This window comes from Pelodiscus sinensis, chromosome 7 (assembly GCF_052426305.1).
Source record: "Pelodiscus sinensis isolate ZL-2025 chromosome 7, ASM5242630v1, whole genome shotgun sequence".
Classification (NCBI taxonomy): domain Eukaryota; kingdom Metazoa; phylum Chordata; order Testudines; family Trionychidae; genus Pelodiscus; species Pelodiscus sinensis.
The window spans coordinates 11846608-11872284 of NC_143058.1; the positions used below are offsets into that span (position 1 = coordinate 11846608).

A 25677-nucleotide genomic window follows, 5' to 3' on the forward strand; every position below is an offset into this window, starting at 1 on the left:
AACTGTAGATGAAGGCATCATTATTTAATGCCAGGAGTACATCCATTTTCAGCTCAACTTTCTCCCATCCACAACACCTCTAAACTTCATGTCCCTGCTTTTAGAAACAAACTACTCTAGTAGAAGCTAAGTTGCAATGAGTCACAAACTTATTTCTAGTCTTACAAACTTCTAACATCCTGCTGTTAATGTCAATGCTTGATCAATTACTTGAACTGTCCACCACCTCATCTGAACTGCCTATATAGCAAGCAAATTTACTGTTTTAACTTAGCTCGGTTAGTGCTGATCTCATTGCCCCAGCAATTTTATACTATAATTTTAATCAGAGACTACACCAGCCTCTCTAGTAGGTTTTGCTTATTATAATTGATCAACCAATATTCCACCTGTTAGAATGACTGTTGAAGATAAGCGATTTCATGCTTATGAGCCACAATAATTAAGCTGCAATTTATCACATCAGTGGGAAAGGGATAACTTTGTTTATACTAAAGAGTGTGTAGGTTTTTTTAAACTGCTTGTACTCATTTGTTTCCATATATACCCAAAACATGTATTGTACTTCTGTAAACCACAAATATGATTAAAACAAACTAGGCAATATCGAAATGTGTTCGATACCATGAAGACAGAATATATTGCTAGTCTAAAGAATTGGTCTAAAGTGACATGGATTACTTTTAAAATGTTCATTGTAGTCATGTTGTTTGAATAAGGTCATTTCTGAAAATCCAAGAGATAGGCTTTTAGCAAAAATCTGCAGTTACCTAATGAAGGTTTTGGAACAAATTCTGCTCTGATTCACTGTACAGTTCATGCTGCTACAACAAAGCAGAATTTCAAAACTCTATTTTATGAAGAGAATAGCAAAGTACATTCCGTGCTGATCATAATTACCAATTATGAGATGGCATATTCTTCCTACTAACTTTCTACTTTATTAGATTTGCTCACTAGTAGATAACACAGAATATACTAGTCATTTTTTTAATGAAATTGTGATTACATTTCCCACAAAAGTAAAGGTCACTTTTTGACAGTCATCTTTTAGGGCTTGATGAGACATTAATTTATATATAGATAAAAATCTTTACTTCCTTTGAAAAGTATATTGAAACCAAATAAATGTTTCGTCCCCTATTTAATAGAAAAAGTCTTTATTGCTTATAGTATGAAACTTTATTCCTTTAAGATGCTGAGCTTCAAAAACTCTTCCCCTGTGAGGAATAAATAGTTCTTAAGGAAAACAGCACCTTAATTCTTGAACCAAGAAAATAAGTTGTAGTCATAATTTAACTGTTAGCAATCAGCCATTTTATACAAAGTACAAATATTGACATTCTAAAAACTATACATCATATTAAAATACTAAAAAGCCCTAACAATTGTCTTAAACAGTTTCCTTGCTCATTGTTTCATAATGCCAGTCTGTAAAGTCCTCTGTAATCTAGCTATGTTGGCATCCAAGGCTGCTAGACCATTTTTAAAGTCCTCTTCATCTCGTGAAGTAAATGTTGAGAAGGAAGAGATGCTCCATTCAGATTTTCCTGACATACAGTCAAAAGTACAGAAACTAGAATTGGATATTTCAGTACCTTTTTTCTGAATATTCTCATTCTGATGTGGTATGTGAGTATAAAGATATGTATCAGATTGAGGGGTCTCTGATTTGTCTATAAAATGTTCAGCAGTTCCAATTATTACTTTTGGCCTCACTAGGAGCTTATCTCCTGCCAGCTCAGTTTTCTTCCCTGTGGTTTCAGATGTATTTTCTACTGTGTTTCTCAAATTGTAGCCACTGCTGAATTTATCAAAAGTCTTTTCATTCTCCAACATCCCAAATTCATTCTGCTTCTGAGAGTCAGAAAGTCCACAGCTGTAGTCCATCTTCTTGGAAGTCATACTAACCTGGTGTTGTGCACATGTATTTCTTTCCGATATTGATGGCTGTTTCTTAGAGGCACTGCTAGTCAATGGAATATAAATGGTCTCATCCAGTTTGTGTTCTTCAATTAGAGTCCCAGAATCACTAATTGTTTCTGTATCTTGCTTTGACAGGGTGGGAAAAATTCTTTGAACTGTTTTTTCCTCTAAGAGAGTACTTTTTTTATGAGCTCCTTCAGCAACAAACTTTTCACAGGGTAGACCCAGCATTTCTAATTCTCCAGTTGTCAAAATCTGATCACTTTCTAAATTTTTAAGGTAACTCATTATAGAAGTACTCACTGGAAAAGGGTTGGGATTCAGCTGTTTTTCATGGTCTTCTAGAAGAGATTTTGTAAGACCTTTTTCAGGTCTATGTCTAACATTGTCTACAGTAAGGTCAGAGAGAAGCTTGGTCATGCTGTTCTGCAAGGTTCTGTTAAGAGTAATTAATTAGGTCATTCATTATGTGTGACTTTCCATATACCATATTTAATATTTAGATTGCAATAATGTTAAACTAGGAATGTTAAGTATCAGTTAATTAATCTAGTAGTCAATGGAATTTCCATTGACTATTCAATTAGTTAATGAGGGGAAGGAGTCACACCATCTGCAGCTCTGCACTTTAAATATAAGAAGAGCCTGCTGGCTTCTCACTACATTTAAAGTGCAGAACTGCAGCAGTTCCAGGGGTGTTCAGGCCCAGCTTGCACCACTCCCAGAAGCTGACCCTAATGTTTAAACCCTGCTCGTGCCACCCCCAGGATTGCTGCAGCTCTGTACTTTAAATTTAGTACAAGCTCCTACTACATGTAAAATGCAGAGCCCCTCCCCCACACAGCAGAGACAGTGCTGGGGGGAATCAGCTTTTAAGCCAGCTCCCACTCCCAGCACCCGCTTCAGCTTTTAACCCTAAGCCCCTCCCCTCCCCCCCAGCACTGGCTTCTGCCCCCGTTTGCTGCTTCTGATACAGAGAAGAGCGGAGGTGGAAGGGTGTGGTGGAAGTGACTAGTTGAGTACTCACTCAACTACTCAATAAGCCTATGCTTATTGGGTAGTTGACTAGTCGCTTACATCCCTATTAAAATCTAATTAATATTCCGCAAGAAAGCACAAAAATCAATACAAATTGTAAACTACTCAAGCTCTATTGAGTATCATTCTTTACTTCAATGAAATATACCTTTGAAATTATTAAAAAACAGCAAGCAGTAAAGTTCTCACCTTAAGAAACACTTAAAAGACTTTGAGAACAAAAGTTATAAAGTAACTAGAAGATGCAGTATCATTGATTTTGGCCTACATAATACTTACTCCTACCATAATTACTGAGGACTAGTTTAGATGAGCTCTTGTGATCCCTTCCAGGCCTTTGATTTTCAAAGTTTGTGTTAAAATATGAGGCTTGCTTTTGAATGTAATGTGCACATTATGCTTAAGGAAATATTTAAATAAAGGAATACACAAGGGTAAATTACAGTTTTTCATTTTTTGCTTCCTCTGTCAAGACAAATGAAGGCTCAGCTGATGACATGTAAAATGGCTATCACCCTCTAGTGGTTAGCAGTTAGTATAGTTACAGGAATATATGTAAGTTGTATATACACTAATATATACTATGGGGAGGGGGGGCTAATTCTGAATTTTGGACAAAGCAGAAGGATAAAATTTGTACTGCATATAAGTTAAATATAAACAAGTCATGTAACTAGAAATCCATTATCAGATTAACAAAAATCTACATGTCCAAAAGATTATGAAGCCTCAATCCTTGCCATCATGAACTCATAGTTGATAGAAAAATTGCTTCTTCCCACAGGAAAACCAATTGCAGGTCCAAAAGGGAGAGGACCTCCAAGGTTCTTCTCAGAAAGATTCCTGATCTTTTCACCAAGAAAAGGGAAACTGTCTTCTCTTCAAAAAGGCTGCAGAACTAATTCCCAACTCTGCAAGCTCCTAGGGAAGGATTAGCAAAATACAGGACTATGTAGCACTTTAAAGACTAACAAGATGGTTTATTAGATGATGAGCTTTCGTGGGCCAGACCCACTTCCTCAGATCAAATAGTGGAAGAAAGTAGTCACAACCATATATACCAAAGGATACAATTAAAAAAATGAACAAATATGAAAAGGAAGGATTACACCTGGGTAGCTAGTGCTAGTGATACAAACAAGGTCACTGTATCCCCCCAGTAAGCAGCCATGTGTACAGCATGTGGAATTTGACCTACCTGACATGTATAGAAATAACTTTTTAACTATCGCATACCTTAGAAAGATGGAAGTAAAAACGTGTCTGTTTGCTAAATTATTAGTTTTATTGTTCTATCATCCTGACATAACCTCTCTCCCCTGTTTATTTTGTCTATTTGTTTACTTTGACCCCTGTATCATAAGCTGTCAGGAGGAAGGAGGGTGTACTGTTTGTCTCTGATTGTACGGTGTTAGGATTGCTCTGGTCCCTGATTCTTTCGACAGCATACAAATCCAAATAAACAAGACCACTCAGAGAGGGTCTAGACCTAAAGATCTTACAACCTAACACAAAGAAAATACAGGGAAAGGCTGCACAATTATTTCAACATTGTTTCAATAATTCAAAATAAGAAATAAATATAATAAGAAATGTAAAGAAAAACAGTGTGGCCTATATTACCGAGTCAATTCATGCAGTCTGTTCACTTCTGCATCACGTTGACGTAATGTTATGCCCAAGATCTGATTTTCTTTTTCTGAGGCTTCCAGCTTAAACTGGGAGCTCTTCACATTTGCCAATGCCTCATCCACTTCTAAAATGCCAAGCACAATTTTAGTCTTTTTTAAAGTGCAAAAACACCAAGTGAAAAAAATTAAGTCAGTTCAAAACACACACCAATTTTGAGTTTTGTAGTTTCAATGTCATGCTGCTGTTTGTTTTCAAGAATCTCTCTATCTTTCTCCTGGATAAGTTTTGCAAACTCTTTATTTTCTTCCTTCTGGTTTTCTATTACTTTAAGGAGCTCTTCATTTTTATTGTGCAGTGATTCAAGGCCCTTTAAAGATTCTTTGAGTTGACTCTGGAGTGTTATATTCAGGGATTGTAGAGAAACTACTATAGGAACAGAAAAATAGCAGTTTTTTCAATCTTGTTTCTATGCCCAAAAGAAACATAATGTTAACTATTAAAGTCATAATACAAATTCTTAGAAATTAAGAGTGACAGAGTAACTAAGAGTAACTCGTTAAAATCAGAATTGTTCTGTGCATATTATCATACAGTATATCAAGTGTAGAGAGAATTATCTTCCACTATAAAACAGAAAATATGTAACTAAATGGTGTATTTAGAAAGATTTCTATTAGATCTAAATACTGAAGTCCTATTATCCTTTACTGGAATCACAAGAATGTCACAATTGATGTATCTGCACCTACCCCCAAAAGAATATAACTATTTTCATTAATGAAAAATGTTGTCTCATATATCCTATGACAAGCTACCTACAACTAGGGATGTTAGATACCATGTAATTGAATAATCGTGTAATTGCACAAAATATTGTTACATGATTATTCAATAGTCCCCAGTGGCACAGCCAGGATCTAGAGAACTCAAGGCCTCATCCTGGGAGTCCTCTGCCATCCTGCACTGCTGCCTCTATCAGAGGCAGAAGCACGGGGTGGCAGGTGGGAGCCAGTCTGCGAGGGGACCCAGTTTAAAAGCCGGCTCTCTCTGCAGACTGACTTCCAACTGTCACCTCATGTTGCTGCCTTTGATACAGGGCCCAAGATCCCCACAGACAGAGGCCCTGCCAGCATCCCATGGAGCAGCCTCTGTTAAATTTCCATTAGCTGACAAGGACACCTCTACCTTTGAAATGTAGCAACAGCCCCAGGGAAGTGCAGAATTGCAGTGCCGCATGGAGCTCAGGGTCAGCTGGGACCTCTGAGTCCCCAGCTGACACCGCGCTCCATGTGGCACTTCTGCTCTGAAGCATCCCCCCCTTGCTGACTCTTTCTGATAGGCAGATGGGGGATAAAGAACGACTAGCCGTTCACACCCCTGCTGTGGACAGACTGCTCTGTACCTCCCCCAGCCTCTGTGGGAGGCAGCAAGGAGGGGGCAAGGGGCTCTGCAGAGCTGGCTTAAAAGCCAGCTCTCCATGTGTATCAGCTCCCGCCTGCCCCCCTCCCCACTGCTTCTGAGACAGAGGCAGGAGTGGGGTGGGGAAGAATGCGTGCAGCCGACAGGAATATCCAATAAGCCCAGGCTTGTCACTTAATTGTGTAGTCAACTACATGCTGACTGTAGCCAGACAGGAACCCCCCCTGTAACATCCATTTTTGCTTGCCTGGAGCATGCAGGGCACACAGAACAGAAGGCCCAGGCTGCTGTGACCGTGAATGGCTGTAAACAGAGATACGCCAATTGCTGACCAAGAGGCTGCCAAGGAGTGTCCTTGACTTAACCCACATTGATACGAACTCACAGCCATCCGCGGGGGGAGGAATCTCTCGCCCAGTAAAAAAATGTCTAGTACTCACAATTTAGTTCTCTCTTGCAAGTGTAAATTAACTTGCAACTTGCTTGTAAGAACTGGCGCCACAAAACGGACCAGTACAATTTGGCCTCTTAGATAAGAAAGAGGATAGAGGCCCCCAGGGGTATAAAGATGGGTCCAGCAGCACATTTACTTTAAGTGTCAATCTACCATCTATCTGCTGGTCAGGTTAGGTGTTTGATCTCCCAAGGTTCCAAGGGGATGCTCACCTCGTATTCGTCTTTCCTAGGAATTGAGAGACCAGCCCTGGCCTGACACGCTGGAGTCGAGAGGCACAGAAAAGGGTAAAAATTGTACCTGGATGTGGTCCTTTGTCTTAAGTGTACACATAGACTTAGAGCTCTTTAAAGATTAAGCTGTCACTTAGTACCATTATTTCTATTTTCTATCTTTATTTTCTTTAACTATTTTTAAAATCTGTATTTAACAGTTAGAGAGCAATAGCCATTGTAACCATATGCTTTTATAAGTCTTTTAATAAACCTGTCACTGTTTAAGCTTTAACCTGACTCCTTCAGTTGCTGTAATAGAACCAAGCACAATTTAAAAGAACTTCAGCCGGTCATAAAAGACAGGTATAAGAAGAGCTTAAGCGTTTAGATTTGTGTAACTCCCAGGTGACAGGTCTGCTTGGGTGTCTTTTGGCCTGCTGGCTACCCTCTGCGATGGGACCCCAGTCCTAGCAGTAAAGACACGGACGTTAAACCTTTTCTCGGAAGCATACACACACACACACACACTGCCCTGACCGTCAGCTGACACTGCTACCTAAAATAAAATATTTAAGGATTAATTTTCTCTTTAAAAAGCGACCACAAGACTTGGTATTGCTCACAGTGATATCTAAGGCCCTGATGCTGCAGTGACATGAACAAGAGTACATCTATATAGAGCCTGACAGACCTCAATGTATTTGCACACAGCACAGTACAAGACAGGGACCTAAAACTTCAGGCCTGTCAAGATAAGTCCCTATCATCACAGTGATAAAATGTGGAATGCAGTTTTTATATTTTAAACAGGCAATAAATTAGTTATTTAATTCTGTACTTGTACATTGAGTACTAGTACTGAATTTGCATATATATTTTTGCAAAGTGGTATTTTCTTCCCTTCTCCCCAAATTAGTAAAATATTTTTAGGTTGGTGTCATGGCAACATTACCCACTGCCACAATAAATTACAACAGATAAGCTGTACTTGTCACCTAATGATAAAGTGCAGATTTTTTGCAGAGTTCTTCCAAAAGAAGACAGAGGAAAACTGGTTTTCTACTTTTCCTCCATTTCCTACACTATCACTTGCAATATACCAGTACTTGCATTCAAAGTTGCAATCGAGGCTGGTTTCCTTTTCTGCTCTCTCTCGCTCCCGGAGTTGCTGGTTCAATATTCTTAGTCTCCTAAATGTGAATGATAAAGCATAAATGGAAGAAGTCCAAATACAAAATAAGCTTAAAAAAACCCCTGAATATCAAAACTGGTTTATATATGAAAGTTTGCTAATTTAATGAGAATAGAACCACCACCAATGTTTTTTATTTTGGATGTTAAAGTTTTAATAATCCATGTTATCAAAGTCTGCATTTCCATCTTTCTTTAGTTGAATGAACTCTCCTGAAAAATCATAAGTTCACTCCATTTTGACTCAGAGGAAAGGAGTTTCTACTTTCACATTAAGGATGTACCGGGAAAGAGATCCTTTCTGCATTTCAGAACAGACTGTCTAAAGACCTATTCATGCTAATTACTTGGGATTTGCAATTTAAAGATGGAATATCCACTGGTACTTAAAGGAAAAAGCTTAGTGTTGGGGAAAGACGGCAATATGTTTCAAATGGAAAAAAATATACACACGAAAAAAGAATACTTCCTGCTTGTTCTTGAAATGGGTTTCCACATACTTTTGAAAAGCACTATCTAGGACCCTTGTAATCTGTTCAGGTTAGAGATCGATTAATAAGAAACTGTTTTATGAGGCAAGTCACATACTAATGTAAAGAACAAAAACATTGTTTCAGAAAGGTAATATTTAAAAGTTATTATATCCCATATGTTTTCTCTGGAGATAGGTGAATTTACAGTCACTATGCTTTCACATGGACAAAAACATGTAGCAGAGCTGTGACAGTTAGATGTGGCAAAACTAAAGGTTTTTTCCCCTCTAATTTTGATAGTTAATATAAATTTTTAGAGATTTTGAATTTATTTTTACTGGAAAATAAGGTGGTCTAAGGGTGAAGTTGGGGCAGCACTGGCAGAAGAGCTGCAGAGCGCTCCCTGCACAACAGCATAGTGTAAGTTAACTGGTGCAAGGTGCATGGGAGACAGCACAGAGATCCCTGTCAAGACTGCCAGGAGTAGGACAAGCCTCCCAGAAAAGGCAAGCCTGCTACTGAATGGCTATGTCCCAGCCAGATACCATTCACCATGAGAGAGGTCTTCCCTGCAGCTGGGAATTCCTCCTCCTCCTCACAGTGCTGGGCAAGGGTCTCTGCTTTGCATTGCCTGGTCTGCCTTCTTCCCTGCATCTTATGGTTTCAGGGATTTGGTAGTCTTGGCTATATGACTATGCAGAAAACCCTCTGCAAATCCACTGTCAGAGGGGTAGCTGTGTTAGTCTGGATCTGCAAAAGCGACAAGGAGTCCTGTAGCACCTTATAGACTAACACAGAGGTCCCCAACACGGTGCCCGCGGGCGCCATGGCACCCGCAGGGGTATTTGTCTGCGCCTGCCAAGTGCTCAGGGCTGGCCTGGCCCCGGGCACATGGCGCATGCACGGTGCCGGAGCCGGCCCCGGGCGCATGGCGAGCGCCGGCCCCTGGGGGCGCCGCGGATTGACCGCCTGTGCTCTGGGCACACGGCCCATGGGGGGAGCGCAGGCCCCGGGTGTGCGGTGCTTGGGGGGGGAGGGGTGAGCCAATGCCAGCCCCGGGCGCGCGGCGCTTGCAGGGTGCGCCAGGGTGTGCAGCACTTGGAGAGCGCCAGCCCCCGGGCGCGCAGTGCTCGGGGGAGAGAGCGAGCGCCAGGCGCGCGGCGCTTGAGGGGAGAGCGCCGGCCCTGGGAATGCGGCTATGGGGGGGGGGGGGCGCCCGGCCCTGGGAATGCAGCTATGGGGGGGCCCTGCCCCCGGGCGCCCGGTGGGCAAACGGCCACGCCCCCTGGCGCCCGGCAACCCCAAATGGTTGGGGACCACTGGACTAACAGATGTATTGGAACATAAGCTTTTGTGGGGAAAGACCCACTTTGTCAGATGCATGTAGTGGAAATTTCCAAAGGCAGGTATAAATATGCAGGCCAGAATAAAGCTAGAGATAACAAGGTTAATTCAGTCAGGGAGCTGATGTGGAGGTGTGAACACCAAGAGAAGAGAAACTGCTTTTGTACTTGGATAGCCATTCATAGTCTTTGTTTAATCCTAAACTGGTGGTGTCAAATTTGCAGATGAACTGTAGCTCAGCACTTTCTCTCTGAAGTCTGGTCTTGAAGTTTTTTTGCTGCAGGATGGCTACCTTTAAATCTGCTACTGTGTGTCCAGGGAGATTGAAGTGTTCTCCTACTGCTTTTTGTATATTGCCATTCCTAATATCTGATTTGTGTCCATTTATTCCTTTACGTAGGGACTGTCCAGTTTGGCCGATGTATTTCCACTACATGCATTTGACGAAGTGGGTCTTTGCCCACGAAACTTATGCTCCAATACATCTGTTAGTCTATAAGGTGCTACAGGACTCCTTGTCGCTTCTGTCAGATCTCTGGCACTCCCAGCTGGTACATGGGTCTATTAGGGCTCTGCGAATGTCTGGTGACCTCTGATCCCTGGCAGATACAAAGTGTGGAAAAGACTCACAGTTCTGTCTGGCAGCGCAGAAACACCCAGCTAGAGCCCCAAGGAAGATGAACCCTTGGCTGCCAAGGAAGCCACCCTGCCACTGAATTGTTCCAGACAGAGAGGAAGCCATTCAGCAACAGGTAGCTTCTCCTGCTGCCAGTCGCTCAGCCTCTTCCTGTTTCTTGCAGTCTTGGGTGGAGGTCTCTGCTCTGCCCTACCAGGACCAAAGCCTTCCCTGCACTTTCAGGAATTGGATGTCACCTGTTTTGCAACAGCACAGGGATTTCTGTGTAGCTCTGACGCCATGGAATGAAAGAGCATGGCCATGACAGCAGGGCTGCAGAGGGTTCTCTGACCTTTTACCGAGCTGGTGATACCCAATCTCTGCAGGTGAAAAAGGAATGTAAATTAGATGTATCGAAATTGTAAATGAAGCCGGGATTTGAATTTCCCGCGCTTCATTAACATAATAGCACTTGCAGCTTTTTCCCCTCAAAAAGCCGCTTTTCGAAAAAAAATGTGGTCAAGATGGGGATTGTTCAACAGAAATGCCCCATTTCGAAAGATCCTGTAAACCTTAAAAAATTAGGTTAAGTTATTTACCTAAAGTCACAGAGCAAGTCAATGGCAGAGGCAGAACACCTGACTGTTCTGTGTTTCAACTAAGAGCATGTCTACACAGCAGGCTAATACATGAGATTAGCCTACACAGCAGCACGCCAGCTGCTCTGCCCCCGGCTTCCCTAAGTCAGCCACTGGTAAGTTTCAGCAGCAGCAGACTTGGGGAAGCCGGGGGCAGAGCAGCTCCAATTGTCCGGCTGGCCAAAGCACTTCCGGATTCCAATTGGTGCTGGACTATCAGGAGGGCAGGACCACTGGATGCTGGACAATTGGAGTTTTACTGTATAAAGAAAACCCCTACATGTGAACACAATGTAAACAAAAATATAATCAAAATTACATATTGTAACAATACTACAATATGCAAGTTAGCTAGCATCATACATATTTTTGGAATAAGTTGCTTACTTGTTGAAAGTTTACTGACCTACGCAAATGGGCATTTTCACTTCTGAGAGGTTGTATAGCAAGTGCTATTTCAGCTTGTACATTAGTACTTCCAACTATGGCTGGTAGTAATGAAACACAGTCTTCTACCTCATGTATTAGCCTTAATATTTCAGAATCATCTACAAAAACATTAAACAAAAAAAGCTGCATTCATATACTTATACACACTAAGCAATTTAGGATATGACTGGACATAAATTCTATTAATTTTAAGATATGTGCAGGGCATTTCATGTTTAAATTACCCCTCTTTATTTGCACTTCTTAAATTACTATAGTTGAGTGTGTGGAAATATAGTCTAAATCAGCGGTTCTCAACAAAGTGTACACGTACCGTTGGCAGTACACCGAGGTTTTCTGGGCGTTCATCAACTCATCTACACATTTGCCTAGTTTTACAAGCTAAATAAAAAGTACTATGGGACATCTACAATAGGGAGAATATTGGCCCTCCAGAGGTCGATCTTCTAGCATTCAATTTAGCCGGTCTAGAGTAGACCTGTAAATTGAATGCTGAGAGAAGTCCCCGCCAGCATCTGGTAATCCTTGTTTTGCAGAGTAAGGGAAGCCAACAGGAGAGTGTGCTTCCATCAGCCTTCCACTGTGTTGGTGCCACCACAGCTCGGTTTAAGGTAAGCCGACTCCAGCCATGCATTTTGTGTAGCTGGAATTGCACACCTTAAATTGACCTGCCTTGTCCAATATAAACCAGGCCCTTGTGAAGTTAGTATAAACTGAAATTTAATATAGACAATGATTTGTTTATAGTGCTCTTTTTACTATATAATGAAATGCAAATACAATATTTATATCCAAATTAATGTATTTTATAATTATATAGTAAAAATGAAAAAGTAAGCAATTTTTAGTAATAATGCAGCGACATATTTTTGTACTTCTATGTCTGATTTTGTAAGCAGGTAGTTTAAGTGAAGTGTAAATTGTGATATGCAAGACAAATCAGACTCGTATAAGGGGTATAGTTAATCTAGAAAAGTCGAGAGCCATTGGTTTAGATCATTAAATCAAAGCCACCATCTTTCCAACTGATCTCTAAAGGGAAATCCTTCAGAATCTTTCCGCATGATTCCTAGTCACCTCTTATTGGAAGTGTAAAAGCAGAGCTTTCCCACAGACAGTATGCAGAATGAAAATACTACCTTTACTAATAGCTATGGCAATGTTAAGATCTCAGATAAATTATTATAAATCAGATGTTACAAAATTACAATTTGTAATATTCTTTTTAATAGAGCTGTATGTTTTGATCTGAAGGAAGATTAATTGAATGTTTCCATAAGAACGGCTGTACTGGGTCAGACCAAAGGTCCATCTAGCCCAGTATCCTGTCTGCCGACAGTGGCCAGCACCAGATGCCCCAGAGAGGGTGGACCGAAGACAGTGATCAAGCGATTTGTTTCCTATCACCCCTCTCCAGCCTCTGACAAACAGAGGCCAAGGACACCATTTTATCCCCTAGCTAATAGCCTTTTATGGACCTAAGCTCCATGAAATTATCTAGCTTCTCTTTAAACTCTGTTATACTCCTAGCCTTCACAGCCTCCTCTGGCAAGGAGTTCCACAGGTTGACTACACGCTGTGTGAAGAAGAACTTTCTTTTATTAGTTTTAAACCTGCTACCCATTAATTTCATTTGGTGTCCTCTAGTTCTTCTATTTAGGGAACTAATAAATAACTTTTCTTTATCGGCCCTCTCCAAACCACTCATGATTTTATATACCTCTATCATATCCCCTCCTCAGTCTCCTCTTTTCTAAACTGAAAAGTCCCAGTTGCTTTAACCTCTCCTCATATGGGAGCCATTCCAAACCCCTAATCATTTTAGTTGCCCTTTTCTGAACCCTTTCCAAGGCCAAAATATCTTTTTTGAGGTGAGGAGACCACATCTGTACACAGTATTCAAGATGTGGGCGTACCATAGTTTTATACAGGGGCAGTAAGATATTCTGGGTCTTATTTTCTATCCCTTTCTTAATAATTCCTAGCATCTTATTTGCCTTTTTGACCCCCGCTGCACACTGTGTGGAAGTTTCAGAGAACTGTCCACGATAACTCCAAGATCTCCTTCCTGATTTGTTGTAGTCAAATTAGCCCCCCATCATATTGTACGTGTAGTTGGGATTATTTTTCCTGGTGTGCATTACTTTACACTTATCCACATGAAATTTCATTTGCCATTTTGTTGCCCAATCACTCAGTTTGGTGAGATCTTCTTGGAGTCCCTCACAGTCTGCTTCTGTCTTGACTATCCTAAACAGTTTGGTATCATCTGCAAACTTTACTACCTCACTGCTTACCCCTTTCTCCAGATCATTTATGAATAAGTTGAAAAGGATCAGTCCCAGGATTGACCATTGGGGGACACCACTAGTTACCCCTCTCCAATCTGAAAATTTACCATTTATTCCTACCCTTTGTTTCCTGTCTTTTAACCAGGTCTCAATCCAAGAAAGGATCTTCCCTCTTATCCCATGGCCATGTAATTTACACAAGAGCCTTTGGTGAGGGACCTTGTCAAAGGCTTTCTGAAAATCCAAGTATACTATATCTACTGGATCCCCCTTGTCCGCATGTTTGTTAACCCCTTCAAAGAACTCCAATAGATTAGTAAAACAGGATTTCCCTTTACAAAAACCATGTTGACTTTTGTCCAACAAATTATGTTCTTCTACATGCTTCACAATTTTATTCTTTACTATTGTTTCGACTAATTTGGCCGGTATTGAAGTTAGACTTACCGGTCTGTAATTGCCAGGATCGCCTCTAGAGCCCTTTTTAAATATTGGTGTCACGTTGGCTACCTTCCAGTCATTAGGTACAGAAGCCGATTTAAAGGATAGGTTACAAACCACAGATAATAGCTTAGCAATTTCCCATTTGAGTTCTTTTAGAACCCTTGGATGACTGCCATCCCGTCCCAGAGATTTGTTAACATTAAGTTTTTCTATTTGTTCCACAACCTCCTCTAATGACACTTCAATCCGGGACAGTTCCTCAGATTCATCACCCCCAAAGGACGGTGCAGATTTGGGAATCTCCCCAATGTCCTCAGCCGGGAAGACTGAAGCGGAGAAATCATTTAGTTTCTCCGCAATGGCTTTATCGTCCTTGATTGCTCCTTTTATAGCTCGATCATCTAGGGGACCCACAGGTTTTTTAGCAGGCTTTCTGCTTCTAATGTACTTCAACATTTTATTTCTTTTTGAGTTTTTGGCTAGCTATTCCTCAAAATCTTTTTTGCTTTTCTTATTACATTTTTACATTTGATTTGACAGTGTTTATGTTCCTTTCTATTTATCTCACTAGGATTGGACTTCCACTTCTTAAAAGATACCTTTTTGTCCCTCACTGCTTCTTTTCCATGGTGGTTAAGCCACGGTGACTCTTTTTTAAGTCTCTTGCTATGTTTTTTTAATTTGGGGTATACATTTAAGTTGGGGTATACATTTAATGTTTATCACAATAGTATATTATGGATTTTAAAGAATGTGCATCCATGTAGCATAGCATTTGTGATATAAATTCTACTGTGCTGATAAAAACATTTTTACCTTGGTCTGACAGTGCCTTGAGCTCTCCCAAAAGATATTTTAATGTTTTAACTTTCTGGGTTGTTTTTTCTGGGCTTGCTTTTTTAGGCTTTAGAATTTTGTCGTCAAAACTTGTCTGACAGCTCGTCTCCCTCACTGGTGCCGTATCAACTGCATTCCAGTCCTCCTCTTCACTGCTGGTAGTACCCTCTTTATGGTCCTCAGCAGTTTCTTCTTCTTTGGTATCCGATACCTTAGACTGTGCTGGATCAAACTTTTGGTACTTCTCACCAGCCCTCTCACTCTCTGCTTCATGTGGTTCTAAAAGAGCCAGGTGAGCTTGTACACATCTTATCAAGTCTGCTTCCTTTACTCGTTGCTCATTATTTCCTTGGTTTGAAATCATCTCTCTACCATAAGATGCTGGAAGAAATGCAGATACTGTAGAATTATTTGGCACAACTAGTGGTACACAGGGTGTCGTATGAGAACCAGTCGTGACAGACTGTGCCTGTGAAGAAATACAAGCTGAAGCAGAAACTACTGGGAAAAACACAGCTCTTCCTGCTTGAGATGCACACTGATTGTAACTTTGAGCAGGAACACCCTAAACAGAGAACATATATATATATTAAATTATTATTTGTATTTTCATGACACTTAGATGCAGCATTGAGATTGCTTTCAAAATTTTGAAAGCAATCTCATTTAATGTGGTTTTGCTCACTGTTGTAATTTTTTAAAAAGAAGTTAAAATAGTACTCAAATCTAATCAGGCTACAGGGTTTATATGTTTATACAGCAATAGTTAAAAGGCAAACAAGTTAGGATAACTAATAAGATTAGCTGGTGTTATCTTAAATATTAAATATAATTCAGTAACAGAACTAAATTGAAATTTTTATCTTTATATATTGGGGATGTATACTCCTCACACATTCTGAATATGGGAGAATGATGCTGAGAAGATTGATCTTCTGCAGTTCGATTTAGAGGGTCCGCTAAAGGACCTGCTAAATTGATCGTGCCCCTATTGACTCTGAAATTCCACAAAGTTGTGAGAAGGGAAGTTATCGGGAAAGTTTCTCCCATTGACCTTCCGAAAATGGGACGTTGCGGAAATTCAAATTAAGGTACGTCGAGTCTGGCTACATTATTCATGTAGCTGGAGTTGCATATCTTAGTTTGACTTTGTACCTTAGTATAGGCCTACCATTAGCTACCAACCAACTGGCTTTTATCTCATACAGTAGAGACTTCTATACTAAGCTATAGAGGTCCCAGATTTAGTTCCACCTACAGATGATCGGGATCTGTTGGAGTTACAAATGGGATAGTATACCACACCCAAAAAGGTATGTGAGTTTCAGAAGGACAAAAGGATTCTGTTTTCTTCACATGATAATTCAATTTCAGTGTGTTTGTATGTGCTAAATGCTATAAACAAGGTGTAAGAAGGCAGTGAGCACATTTCTGACAATTAATATTACTTAGTGGTTTTGTAGTTCTAGGAAATACAAACTTCCCCCAGTTCCAAATGTCTGCCAAATGAGATGATATCCCATAGAGTACTGATCGAAGATCACATTAGATATGGAACAGTGTCCCTATAGTCAGGTTCCAGATGCCACCAACGTAAACCCTCCTTCCACACTTCCCAAAACTGCAGGAGGGGGTATGCTTTGTTGTTATTTTTTAATAGTGTATCTTGAAATAGATAAGGATATGGTTTGATGTGTTAAAGCTGCATTTTAATATTTGAGAAAAATGGGTTTTACACTATCACTAGGGTTATTACCAGTTAAAATATTCAAGTTTGGGTTAATGACACAACCATGAGCACAATGAGATTGGGATGTTACACTAATCAGTAACTATCAGTCATTGTCAGAAAAGGGTAGGAAATAGATACTTCACAGAATTCAGCATAAAAAATGAGCAGTACTGTATCTGTCCTTTCATCAGATTTCATGACACACAAAATGCACTCAGTTGTTTCTTTGAAAACATTTCCTATTAAGGCTAAGAAACTGTATAGATTTCAGTAGAAATTAAAGCCACGGAATAAGACAAAGATGACAACATTAACTTAAATGTTTATTTATAGTTTAAAACTCAAGAGTACTTACAGACTGACTGAATAAAGGATTAGCGGACTGCTGTGGTGACAGAGTTGGTGTGGAGGTAGGTAAACGATAATTAAATACTGTAGCATTTTGATATTCTGAAACAAATAGACAAAAACTAACACTGTTAAATTAAGATTTTTTTTTCTTGACAAAAAATTAAACTCAAACCTCAAAAAGAATCTAACTATACAATGACATTTGTACTAACCAGGATCTGAAACAGGGCAAGCAGATGCAGTGGGAATTCCATTACAACTTGATGCAACTTGGCCAGTTATCAGAGACATTTGGGTTTGCACATGCTCACAAAGTTTTTGATGCATCACTGGAGAATGTTGATTGATAGGCACATGATCTGGTTTAACAGGCTGATTTTGTACTGCGTTGGAAAGTTCTCCATCTTTGTCAACAGCAAGTATATTGTAAGAGGCTGATTTCCTATTTGTTACTGGCACTATGGAAAATAAAGTTGAAGTTAGTTTGCTTTTAGCACTACACAAATACAAATATTTACATGAATATTCTTGACATCAAGCATGTGCTTTACATAAACATGTATCCCCCTGAAAAAGAGGAATACCATGTAAGAAAGAGCAATACAATTTAATATATGGAGCTCTAGAGATTTAAATTTCTATCTAGTGACAAACTCTAATCCAACTGGGATTCCTGATCTTGCCATACACTTCCAGACAGATTCCTGTGCTTAAAGAAGCTATAGTGCAGGCAACATCTAGATAAAAACTACTAATCTTCTCATGAAGATAAGCTTTACTACAAAGTGCCTCAACCCCTTTTTGGATTGATTAATTTGAATAAAATCGACAAAACAATCAAGCCAAAGTAATTTTATTTTATTAAATCAGAGTTTAAAGCTAAGATAAATCACAGAGTTTTATAACCACATTAATTAATTCTGCAGGGTAAGATGGTAATGAACACATATTTATCTAGGAAATAAAACAGTGAAAATTGAAACATTTTTTTTAAGTAAAAGCCAAATCAAGGACAATTGATTACCAATTTCTTTATGAATATGGGCAGGAAGAACATTTCTCTTCAGTCCTTTCTTTTTTGAACTATTTCCTTTGGCTAACACAGGCCTGGTATTAGCCTTAAGAGAAGTTACTTTCCCTGGTTTTCGATGTACTGTCTCCATTCCTAAGGTTATATGAAACAAAGTCATTCAAAAAAGTAAATTAAAAAATATCTAAAGAAACTAAAGTTTAAATTAAAAATTTAATAAGATAAAACCTGTAGCCTCATTTTGCAAAATATCCTGCAGTAAAGCAGCACAGCGATCAAGCCCATTATGTATAGTTGCAACCTGCAGAAATAATGTTACAGTCAAAATACAGGCATTAACTTCTTGTAAAACAAAACCAGTTAGAGTAATTAAATAATGTCAAGAAATTCCTATTAGGAAGGTGTTTTTACAGGTCTGAGTCAAAGTTATTTCTGAATTGGGTTTGAGTCATATATTTATTTACATGCCATTAAATAATTTTTATATGTTTCCTATTTAATGACTTGTTACATTGATAACTGAGAAGTTGTATCTAATGGATTTTAGGTTTCAGCAATTTTAGTTAATTTCTGATTAGCATGTATAAGAGACAAGTTATCTCAAATTACCTGATTCTCAGAGTCAGTGGAATAGAGAGAATAGCCAGAATCCACATCTGAATGGCATGCTTTTCTTAAACCAATCCTGAAAAAGACATTCCCTGTTAACTTCTTATAAATATATTTGGTTTGTACTTTGAGATCTAAAACAATAAACAACTATATACACAATGTGCTGCACTTTAAAACAGAGCCAAATGATGCAATGAGCTAAGTAAGCAACCACTGCAGACATCACAAGCATATATGTTAGGGTTCCTCTAGGCACTTACTCAGCAAGCTTACATGTAACTAGTCACTATACGCATTCAATAAGATAGGGGGAAATATTAATTAAACTTTCCTCTAAATGCAACATGAAAATCTAAGGCATGTTAATCTTCCCTCTAGTACAGGCAAAACTCCCACTAACTTCAATGGAAATTTTGCCTGTCTAAAGACTGCAGGATCTGCCCTTACAACAGCTTTCAGTTGGGATTTAATAAATGCAAAGAGTTGTTGACAAACTGTTGGCTATTGATTTGTATTAAGGATGTTAAATATCGGGTAATTGATTAATCGAACAGTCAATGCATTTTTGCATTGATTATACGATTATTCGATAGGGCACCTCCACCTTTGAAGTGTAGAAACAGCATTAGAGCTATTGCTACACTTGAAAGGCGAAAGCTCCAAAGCCTGGGGTCAGCTGGGAACTCCCCCGCTGACCCCCAGGCTCCATGCAGCGCTGCTGCTTTGAAATGCTGCAAATCCCCATGGCATTTCAAAGTGGCAGTGCCACGCAGAGCCTGGGGTCAGATGGAGTCCCCAGCTGATCCCAGACTCCACGGCATTCAAAGTGGCAGTGCTGTGTGAAGCACGGGGTCAGCTGAGTCCCCAGATGATTCCGGTCTCCACACAGCATTCCAAGCGGCCGCACCGCACGAAGCCTGGGATCAGCTGGGGAGTCCCCAGCTGCTCCTGGGCTCCACAAGGGACTGCCGCTTTGAAATGCCGTGCGGAGCCTGACACTGGACTCCCCGCGCCATTCAAAGCGGCAGCACCGCACAGAGCAACTGACCCAGGGCTCCGTGCAGCACTGCCGTTTTGAAGTACTCCCCTATTTCCCCACACCTTGCTGCCTCTATATGATAGAAGCAGCAAGTGCGGGGGGAGTGACTAGTTGACTATCCTGTGAACTAGTCCTTCACATCCCTAATTTGTATAGCTATTTTGAATGCTTACAGGTAGACAGTATTAATTATTAAATTCTTACTGTTTTTTTCCACTTGTTAACTTAGCTGCTCCTGTTAGCCTTCCAGAAGACAGTACCTGTTGAATTATTACACAAAAATGTACCAATAGTTTTAATTTCAATTAATTATTTTTACAATATAATAGAAATATACCAAATACCATTGGATCGCTAAATCTGAGATAATAAATAAAGTGCAGGAAGGTTGATTTACAAACGTCTAAGGAACAAGGGGGAACACAGCAATGCACACTATGGCTTCAAGACTGCAATCTACAATCACCGATAGACTCCTAAGTACATAGAGCTTCACTGACTTCAGTGACACTTTATGCAGATGCAGCAGTCTACCCACATATAAAATAGTGGGTTGGGGTCTACATGTAGCACACACTGATTTGTTTTGTGAAATGAAGTTATTTCAGTACAGCCCTTCTTCTTTCCTCCAGCACCACTGTCATGGTCTACAGCCTATCTAGCCTTGTTATCTTGTATTGATATGTCAAATTTCACATGTTAAGCTAAAACAGGCCAAGTTAATTAAGAATGGGAGTTGTCAATGAAAAACCCAGAGTGCTACAGAACGCAGTGCTGGTGATTTCCAAAATGTTTCTCTGCAAATTGGTACTGAATCAATACATTGAAGATCCTATACACCTTTTATACAAGTTCAAACTCAGATCAGTAACAGTCTTAAAATGTAATATAGCATGACTGAGAGGCATTAAGATACAGGAGCTTTATAATATATTGCAAAGGTATTCCCTGGTTTTTAAGCTCAATGCACAGCACTAGTTTTTACTAGCTCTTAATTAATAAGCTGTTGCCATAGCTCAAATATTTATTTGCTGGTAAAATATTTAATACAGGCAGTCCCTGGGTTACGTACAAGATAGGGACTGTAGGTTTGTTCTTAAGTTGAATCTGTATGTAAGTCGGAACTGGCGACCAGATTCAGCTGCTGCTGAAACTGATCAGTTTCAACAGCAGCTGAATCTGGTCGCCAGTTCCGACTTACATACAGATTCAACTTAAGAACCCCAGGCGTCCCCAAGTCAGCTGCTGCTGAAACTGATCAGCGGCTGATTCCAGGAAGCCCGGGGCAGAGCAACTCTGCCTCGGGCTTCCTGTAGTCAGCGCTAGTCAGTTTCAGCAGCGGCTGACTTGGGGACGCCTGGGGCAGAGCAGCTTGGGTGCTGCTGGGTTGCTCCAGTAGCGCCGCTCCTCAGCGCTACTGGACCAACCCAGCAGCACCCAAGCTGCTCTGCCCCAGGCGTCCTGATTCTGCCGCTGCTGAAACTGACCAGCAGTGGCTGAATCAGGACACCTGGGGCAGAGCAGCTGGGGTGCTGCCGGGTTGGTCCAGTAGCGCCCAGTGCGGCGCTACGGGACCAACCGGCAGCACCCCAGCTGCTGTACCACAGGCGTCCGGAGCAAAGCCACGGAGCACGGGGGCAGCGGGACAGCCCAGACGCGCCGTGGCTGTCCTGCTGCCCTCAGGCTCCGCGGCTTTGCTCTGCTTTGCTCCCCGTCTCCCTGGTCTGCAGACCAGAGGGACGGGGAGCAAAGCCGCGGAACACGCGGGCAGCGGACAGCCCAGACGCGTCTGGGCTGCCCGCGTGCTCCGCTGCTTTGTTTCCTCTCCCTGGTCTGCTGGAGACCAGGGAGACGGCCCTGTTCGTAACTGCGCATCCGACATAAGTCGGATCCACGTAACTTGGGGACTGCCTGTAGTAGAAAACCACTTCAAGCAAAGGCCCTAATGGTGTGTATCTTACTCATGTAAATAATCTCATTACCCTCACTGATGGTACTTACATAAAGACTGCAGGATCAGGCCCACAAATATGGGTTATGTACACAAGGGCTGCAGTCCATCCCAAAAATTCATACTATCCTTGATCTTCAGAGATCTCCCTCACATCTTTCACATTTCATATAGCATTGTAATGACACAACAGCATTTCTTCATGGATGATATAAGGATGTAAGACTAGTCAACTATCTGATAAGCATTTGCTTATCGGATAGTAATGTCAACTAGTCAATTCCACCCCCCCTTGCTGCCTCTATAAAATAGAGGCAGCAAAAGGGGAGGGGGTACTTCAAAGTGGCAGTGCCCCAAGACAGCAGCTGCACAGTCAATCCCGAGATCAGCTGTGCAGCGGGCTGCCCCTTTAAAATGCCACCTCTGCACGATTCAAAGGAGCAGTTGCTGTTGAGCCCAGGGTCAGCTGTGGACTCCCCAGCTGACCCCAGGCTCCCCATAGCATTTCCCCAGGACCCGGATCATCTGGGGAGTCCCCAGCTGATCTCAGGTTCACAGGGAGCCCAGGCTCCCCTGTCGCCCCTTTGAATCACATGGAGGCAGCAATTTCAAAGGGACAGCAGCTGCACTGCTGATCAGCTATGCAGCGGCTGCCCCTTTGAAACTGCTGCCTCCGTACAATTAAAAGGGGCAGGAGGGGAGCCTGGGCTCAGCTGGGGCGCTTGTACATTTCAAAGGAGGAATGCGGAAGTGCCTATCGACTAGTTGACTAGTCAATAGAAATTCCATCGACTAATCAATTAACCATATTTTAACATCCTTAGCATGATACAAAAACCTGACATGAGTAGGCAAACTAGTGATGTGAACAAGGGAATGTTGTTCCCGCAATTTTCTCCTCTTAAGACTGACACAAAAAGGCAGATTGCAACCCCTGACTTTCAAACCTGGGAGAATCTAAATGATTGAGAGCGCAAGTAAGTCGGAAAGAGATTTCAGATGTCCTCTTGTAACACTTTGCAAAACTCACAAGACAGTAAAATGTATTTTGGGAATGAATCCACAACAAAAGATAAAGCTAAGCAGCTGCTGACAATTGCCTTTGAGGAAATAAAACCAAATGGTCATAGGAGAGCACGAGGGAGAATTGCCACCAGCCCCACCAACCAGGAGAGTCACAGAGATTCACCTAAGCCCTATTCTTGGCGAGACTGAGTCTATCATTCACTCCCATGTGGGAAGTCCTCAGGGCTGGCCCGAGCCATTTTGGGAGCCAGCGAGCATGGGTGCCCGGGGTGCACGGTGTATGCGCGGGCCTGACCCCGGTGCGCACGGCACATGTGCTGCCCAGCCGCTGGCGGGCAGCTCAGGGTCTGCTACCGGGGCGCACAGCGCATGCGCTGCCTGGCCCAGCAACTGCTGCTAGCGCGCAACACCTGACCATGCAGGGTCCTGCGGCCGTGGGGGGAAGGGCGCTGCTGGTTGGCGCCACGGGGATAGGGGTGTGGGGGGCACTGCGGGAGCCGGGCGTGCGGCGCCTGATGGCAGCCCGGGCGGCAGCCCGGGCAGCTGCCCGGCTCGCCCACCCCTTAGTCCGGCCCTGGGAGTCCTGCATCCCACATCTAGGCTCCCAGTAAAAACCCCACCCGTCCTTAGTAACCACTATGTAGTAGACTACATGATTAACAAATAAACCTGGGCTTATTCGTTAATCCTATCAACTACACATACTACCCTCCCCCTTGCTTTTAAGATGGTTCCCCACAAGAACCAGATCCTGAAGAGTACCCCTCCCTCCCCCTGCACGCACTGGTGACTCTTATAGAGAGGCAGCAGTTCAGAAGGGGAAGGGGCAGGCAGCAGCCAGTACACACAGAAAGCCAGCTTTCAAGCTGGCTTCCCATGCGGATCAGATCCCACGGAGCCGTCTTCCCCTCACCACCATGCTGCTGCCTCTCCCTCAGAGGCATCATTGCAGGTTGGGGCTAGGGGGTGGAAGGCAGGAATGGATACATGTGGGGAGCCAGCTTTTATTCCAGTTCTCTGCCTGTGTTAGCTCTGCAAAGCCACCTGTCCCCCTTGCTTCCTCCCAAAGAGGTAGTGGGAAGCAGGCAGGGAAGGCTGCAACAGAGCAGCCTCTGTCCACAGTAGGCCTGGGGTCACCATGGACAGAGGGCTGCTGCCTTTAATAGAGAGGCAGACGCACGGGATGGCAGAGGGCTCCCCAGGAGTGGGGCCAAGAGCACAAAGGCTGCCAACCCAGCACCTAGGGACTATTGTGTACCTGCTAAAATGGATGCGGTTACACAATTATTAAATTGCTATCTAACATACCTAGTAACCAGCAGAGGAGAGTTCCCCGGACTTGTAAGTCCAGTTACCTGCAAGTCCTCCTGAAGAGAGTCCCCGAACTGTGAGTCACCTCCCTCAGAGATCCCCAGGAGAGCCCACCCCTGACCTAGGATAAGGATGTCAAGGAGCGGTTATTTGGCTAATCGTGTAGTTGATACAATTTGTATAGACTACATCCGCGTTTCTCAAACTGTGGGTCCCGACCCCCTGGGGGGGGGGGTCGTGAGCAACTTAGAGGGGGGGGTGTCACGGTATCACAAAGTTTGAGAACCCCTGGACTACATGATTGGTTGATAAGAGAAGGTGCTTTGCAGAGCTGGGGGAGGGGAGAGAGAGCTCCTGGAGCTGGCACAAGCTAGGACCAAGCAGCTTATGCCGTCTCCGGACTGCTGCAACTCACCATTTTAAAGGTAGCAAGAGCCAGCCAGCTCTTACTACTTTTAAAATGCAGCACCGCAGCAGGCCCGGACCAGCACAACCTGGGACTGCTCAGTCCCAGCTCGCGCTGGGTCCAGCAGCCTGTTTGTGGCAGCCCAGGCTGGGCTGCTGCCAGAGCAGTCCCCCCAAAAAACCCTCCCAGGCTGCCTCTGATGGGGGGCGGGGGAGAAAAGCAGGTAGCACTGCAGAGATGGCGCTGGGCCAGGGGAACCAGCTTTTCAGTCAGCTCCTCCCACCACCAGCTTCTGTCCCCCCCCTTATCATAGAGGTGGAGGGGGGGCTACTGGCTTACACCCCTAACCTGGGAGCCCACTCACCTCTCCGCCCAAGCCCCGCCCCTTGAGTCCACTTCCCGCCCCAGGGAGCCCAGTCACCTCCCAACCCCCCTCAGTCAGTGACCCCCCCCCCGAGAGCTCCGCCCCCCGCCCCGGGAGCCCCGGAAAAAGGACGCTCTTTACTCCCTGCCCCAGGCCCCCAGAGAGACCCTCACACCGCCGCTCCAGGCGGCCAACCCCCCCTCACAGAGGAACGCCCCAGAGCGCGCGTACCCCGCCCCCACCTCTGGTACCTTGTGATGCCGGAGGGTGCCCGGCCTCGCCATAGCTCCCTCTGTCCCCAGCCTGGGGGCGGAGCTAGCCCGCCAACCGCCGGGGCACAAGCGCGCGGCCAATCCCAGCCCCACTTGGCGGACAGGCCCAACGCCTGCGACAGCCCCGCCCCTACCGGCTCCCTCCCTCCTTGCAAGCCGCCGGCGGCAGCCCGAGCGGGCTGAGCGATAGGGCGGAGTCAGGAAACCAGGGTCGGGATTGGTGGAAACCGCGGCCCAGTCAACCAATCGTAGAAGAGAAGCCGGGCTAGCCCAGTGAGTCAGGAGGTTCCTCGCCTTCAGCCGGCCGGAGCCGCCCGCTCTGCGCGGAGAGCAGGGAATCGGCCGGATTCTGCTCCGTGACCGCCGGCTGCCCGCTCCCAGTCCCTTCAGGAGTCAGTCCCGTCTCCAAACCACTGGGTCCCCGCTCAGTCATTCCCCCGCAATGCTCCAGTTCCCCTCCGGGAATCCCCCAGCCCTGTGCAGCTGTCACGCCTAGCAAACCGCTGCACTGCTGAACTGGCCCTTTTTTGGGTGCGCAGCAGAATGGGGAAGGGGAGAGGAGCAAAGATTTGTGACCCTCTGTGAGAACATAAGAATGGCCAGACTGGGTCAGAA

General features: G+C 43.2%; 1 protein-coding gene across 3 annotated transcripts; it reads right to left on the minus strand.

The window, feature by feature from the left end:
- Positions 1 to 1143: 1143 nt before the first annotated feature.
- On the minus strand, positions 1144 to 25209 carry CCDC14 (coiled-coil domain containing 14). Of its 3 annotated transcripts, none has more exons than XM_075933136.2 (13): positions 25042 to 25208; positions 19937 to 19992; positions 18691 to 18766; positions 18310 to 18382; positions 18076 to 18216; positions 17264 to 17509; positions 17056 to 17150; positions 14948 to 15533; positions 11353 to 11494; positions 7795 to 7874; positions 4804 to 5022; positions 4588 to 4720; positions 1144 to 2362 (listed from the first exon to the last, which is right to left on the minus strand). In XM_075933136.2, exons 1-13 carry the CDS (start codon positions 25072 to 25074, stop codon positions 1411 to 1413), a joined length of 2832 nt encoding a protein of 943 aa, XP_075789251.2. In that variant the 5' UTR covers positions 25075 to 25208; the 3' UTR covers positions 1144 to 1410. The 3 variants fall into 3 exon arrangements, with proteins under 3 accessions (XP_075789251.2, XP_014436347.4, XP_075789250.2); XM_014580861.4 differs by lacking the exon at positions 25042 to 25208 and adding an exon at positions 24018 to 24200; XM_075933135.2 differs by lacking the exon at positions 19937 to 19992 and having other exon boundaries at positions 25042 to 25209.
- Between the last annotated feature and the right edge of the window lie 468 nt (positions 25210 to 25677).

Bases quoted from the DNA above. Each gene is read 5' to 3' on its own strand.
- CCDC14 (XM_075933136.2), bottom strand. From the start codon at position 25,074: ATGGCGAGGCCGGGCACCCTCCGGCATCACAAG. The intron at 17,151-17,263 runs GTTAGTACAAAT...TATTTGTTTCAG, and splicing joins TTGCCCTGTTTCAGATCCTG to AATATCAAAATGCTACAGTA. The intron at 5,023-7,794 runs GCAAGTACTGGT...CTGTTCCTATAG, and splicing joins CCTCGATTGCAACTTTGAAT to TAGTTTCTCTACAATCCCTG.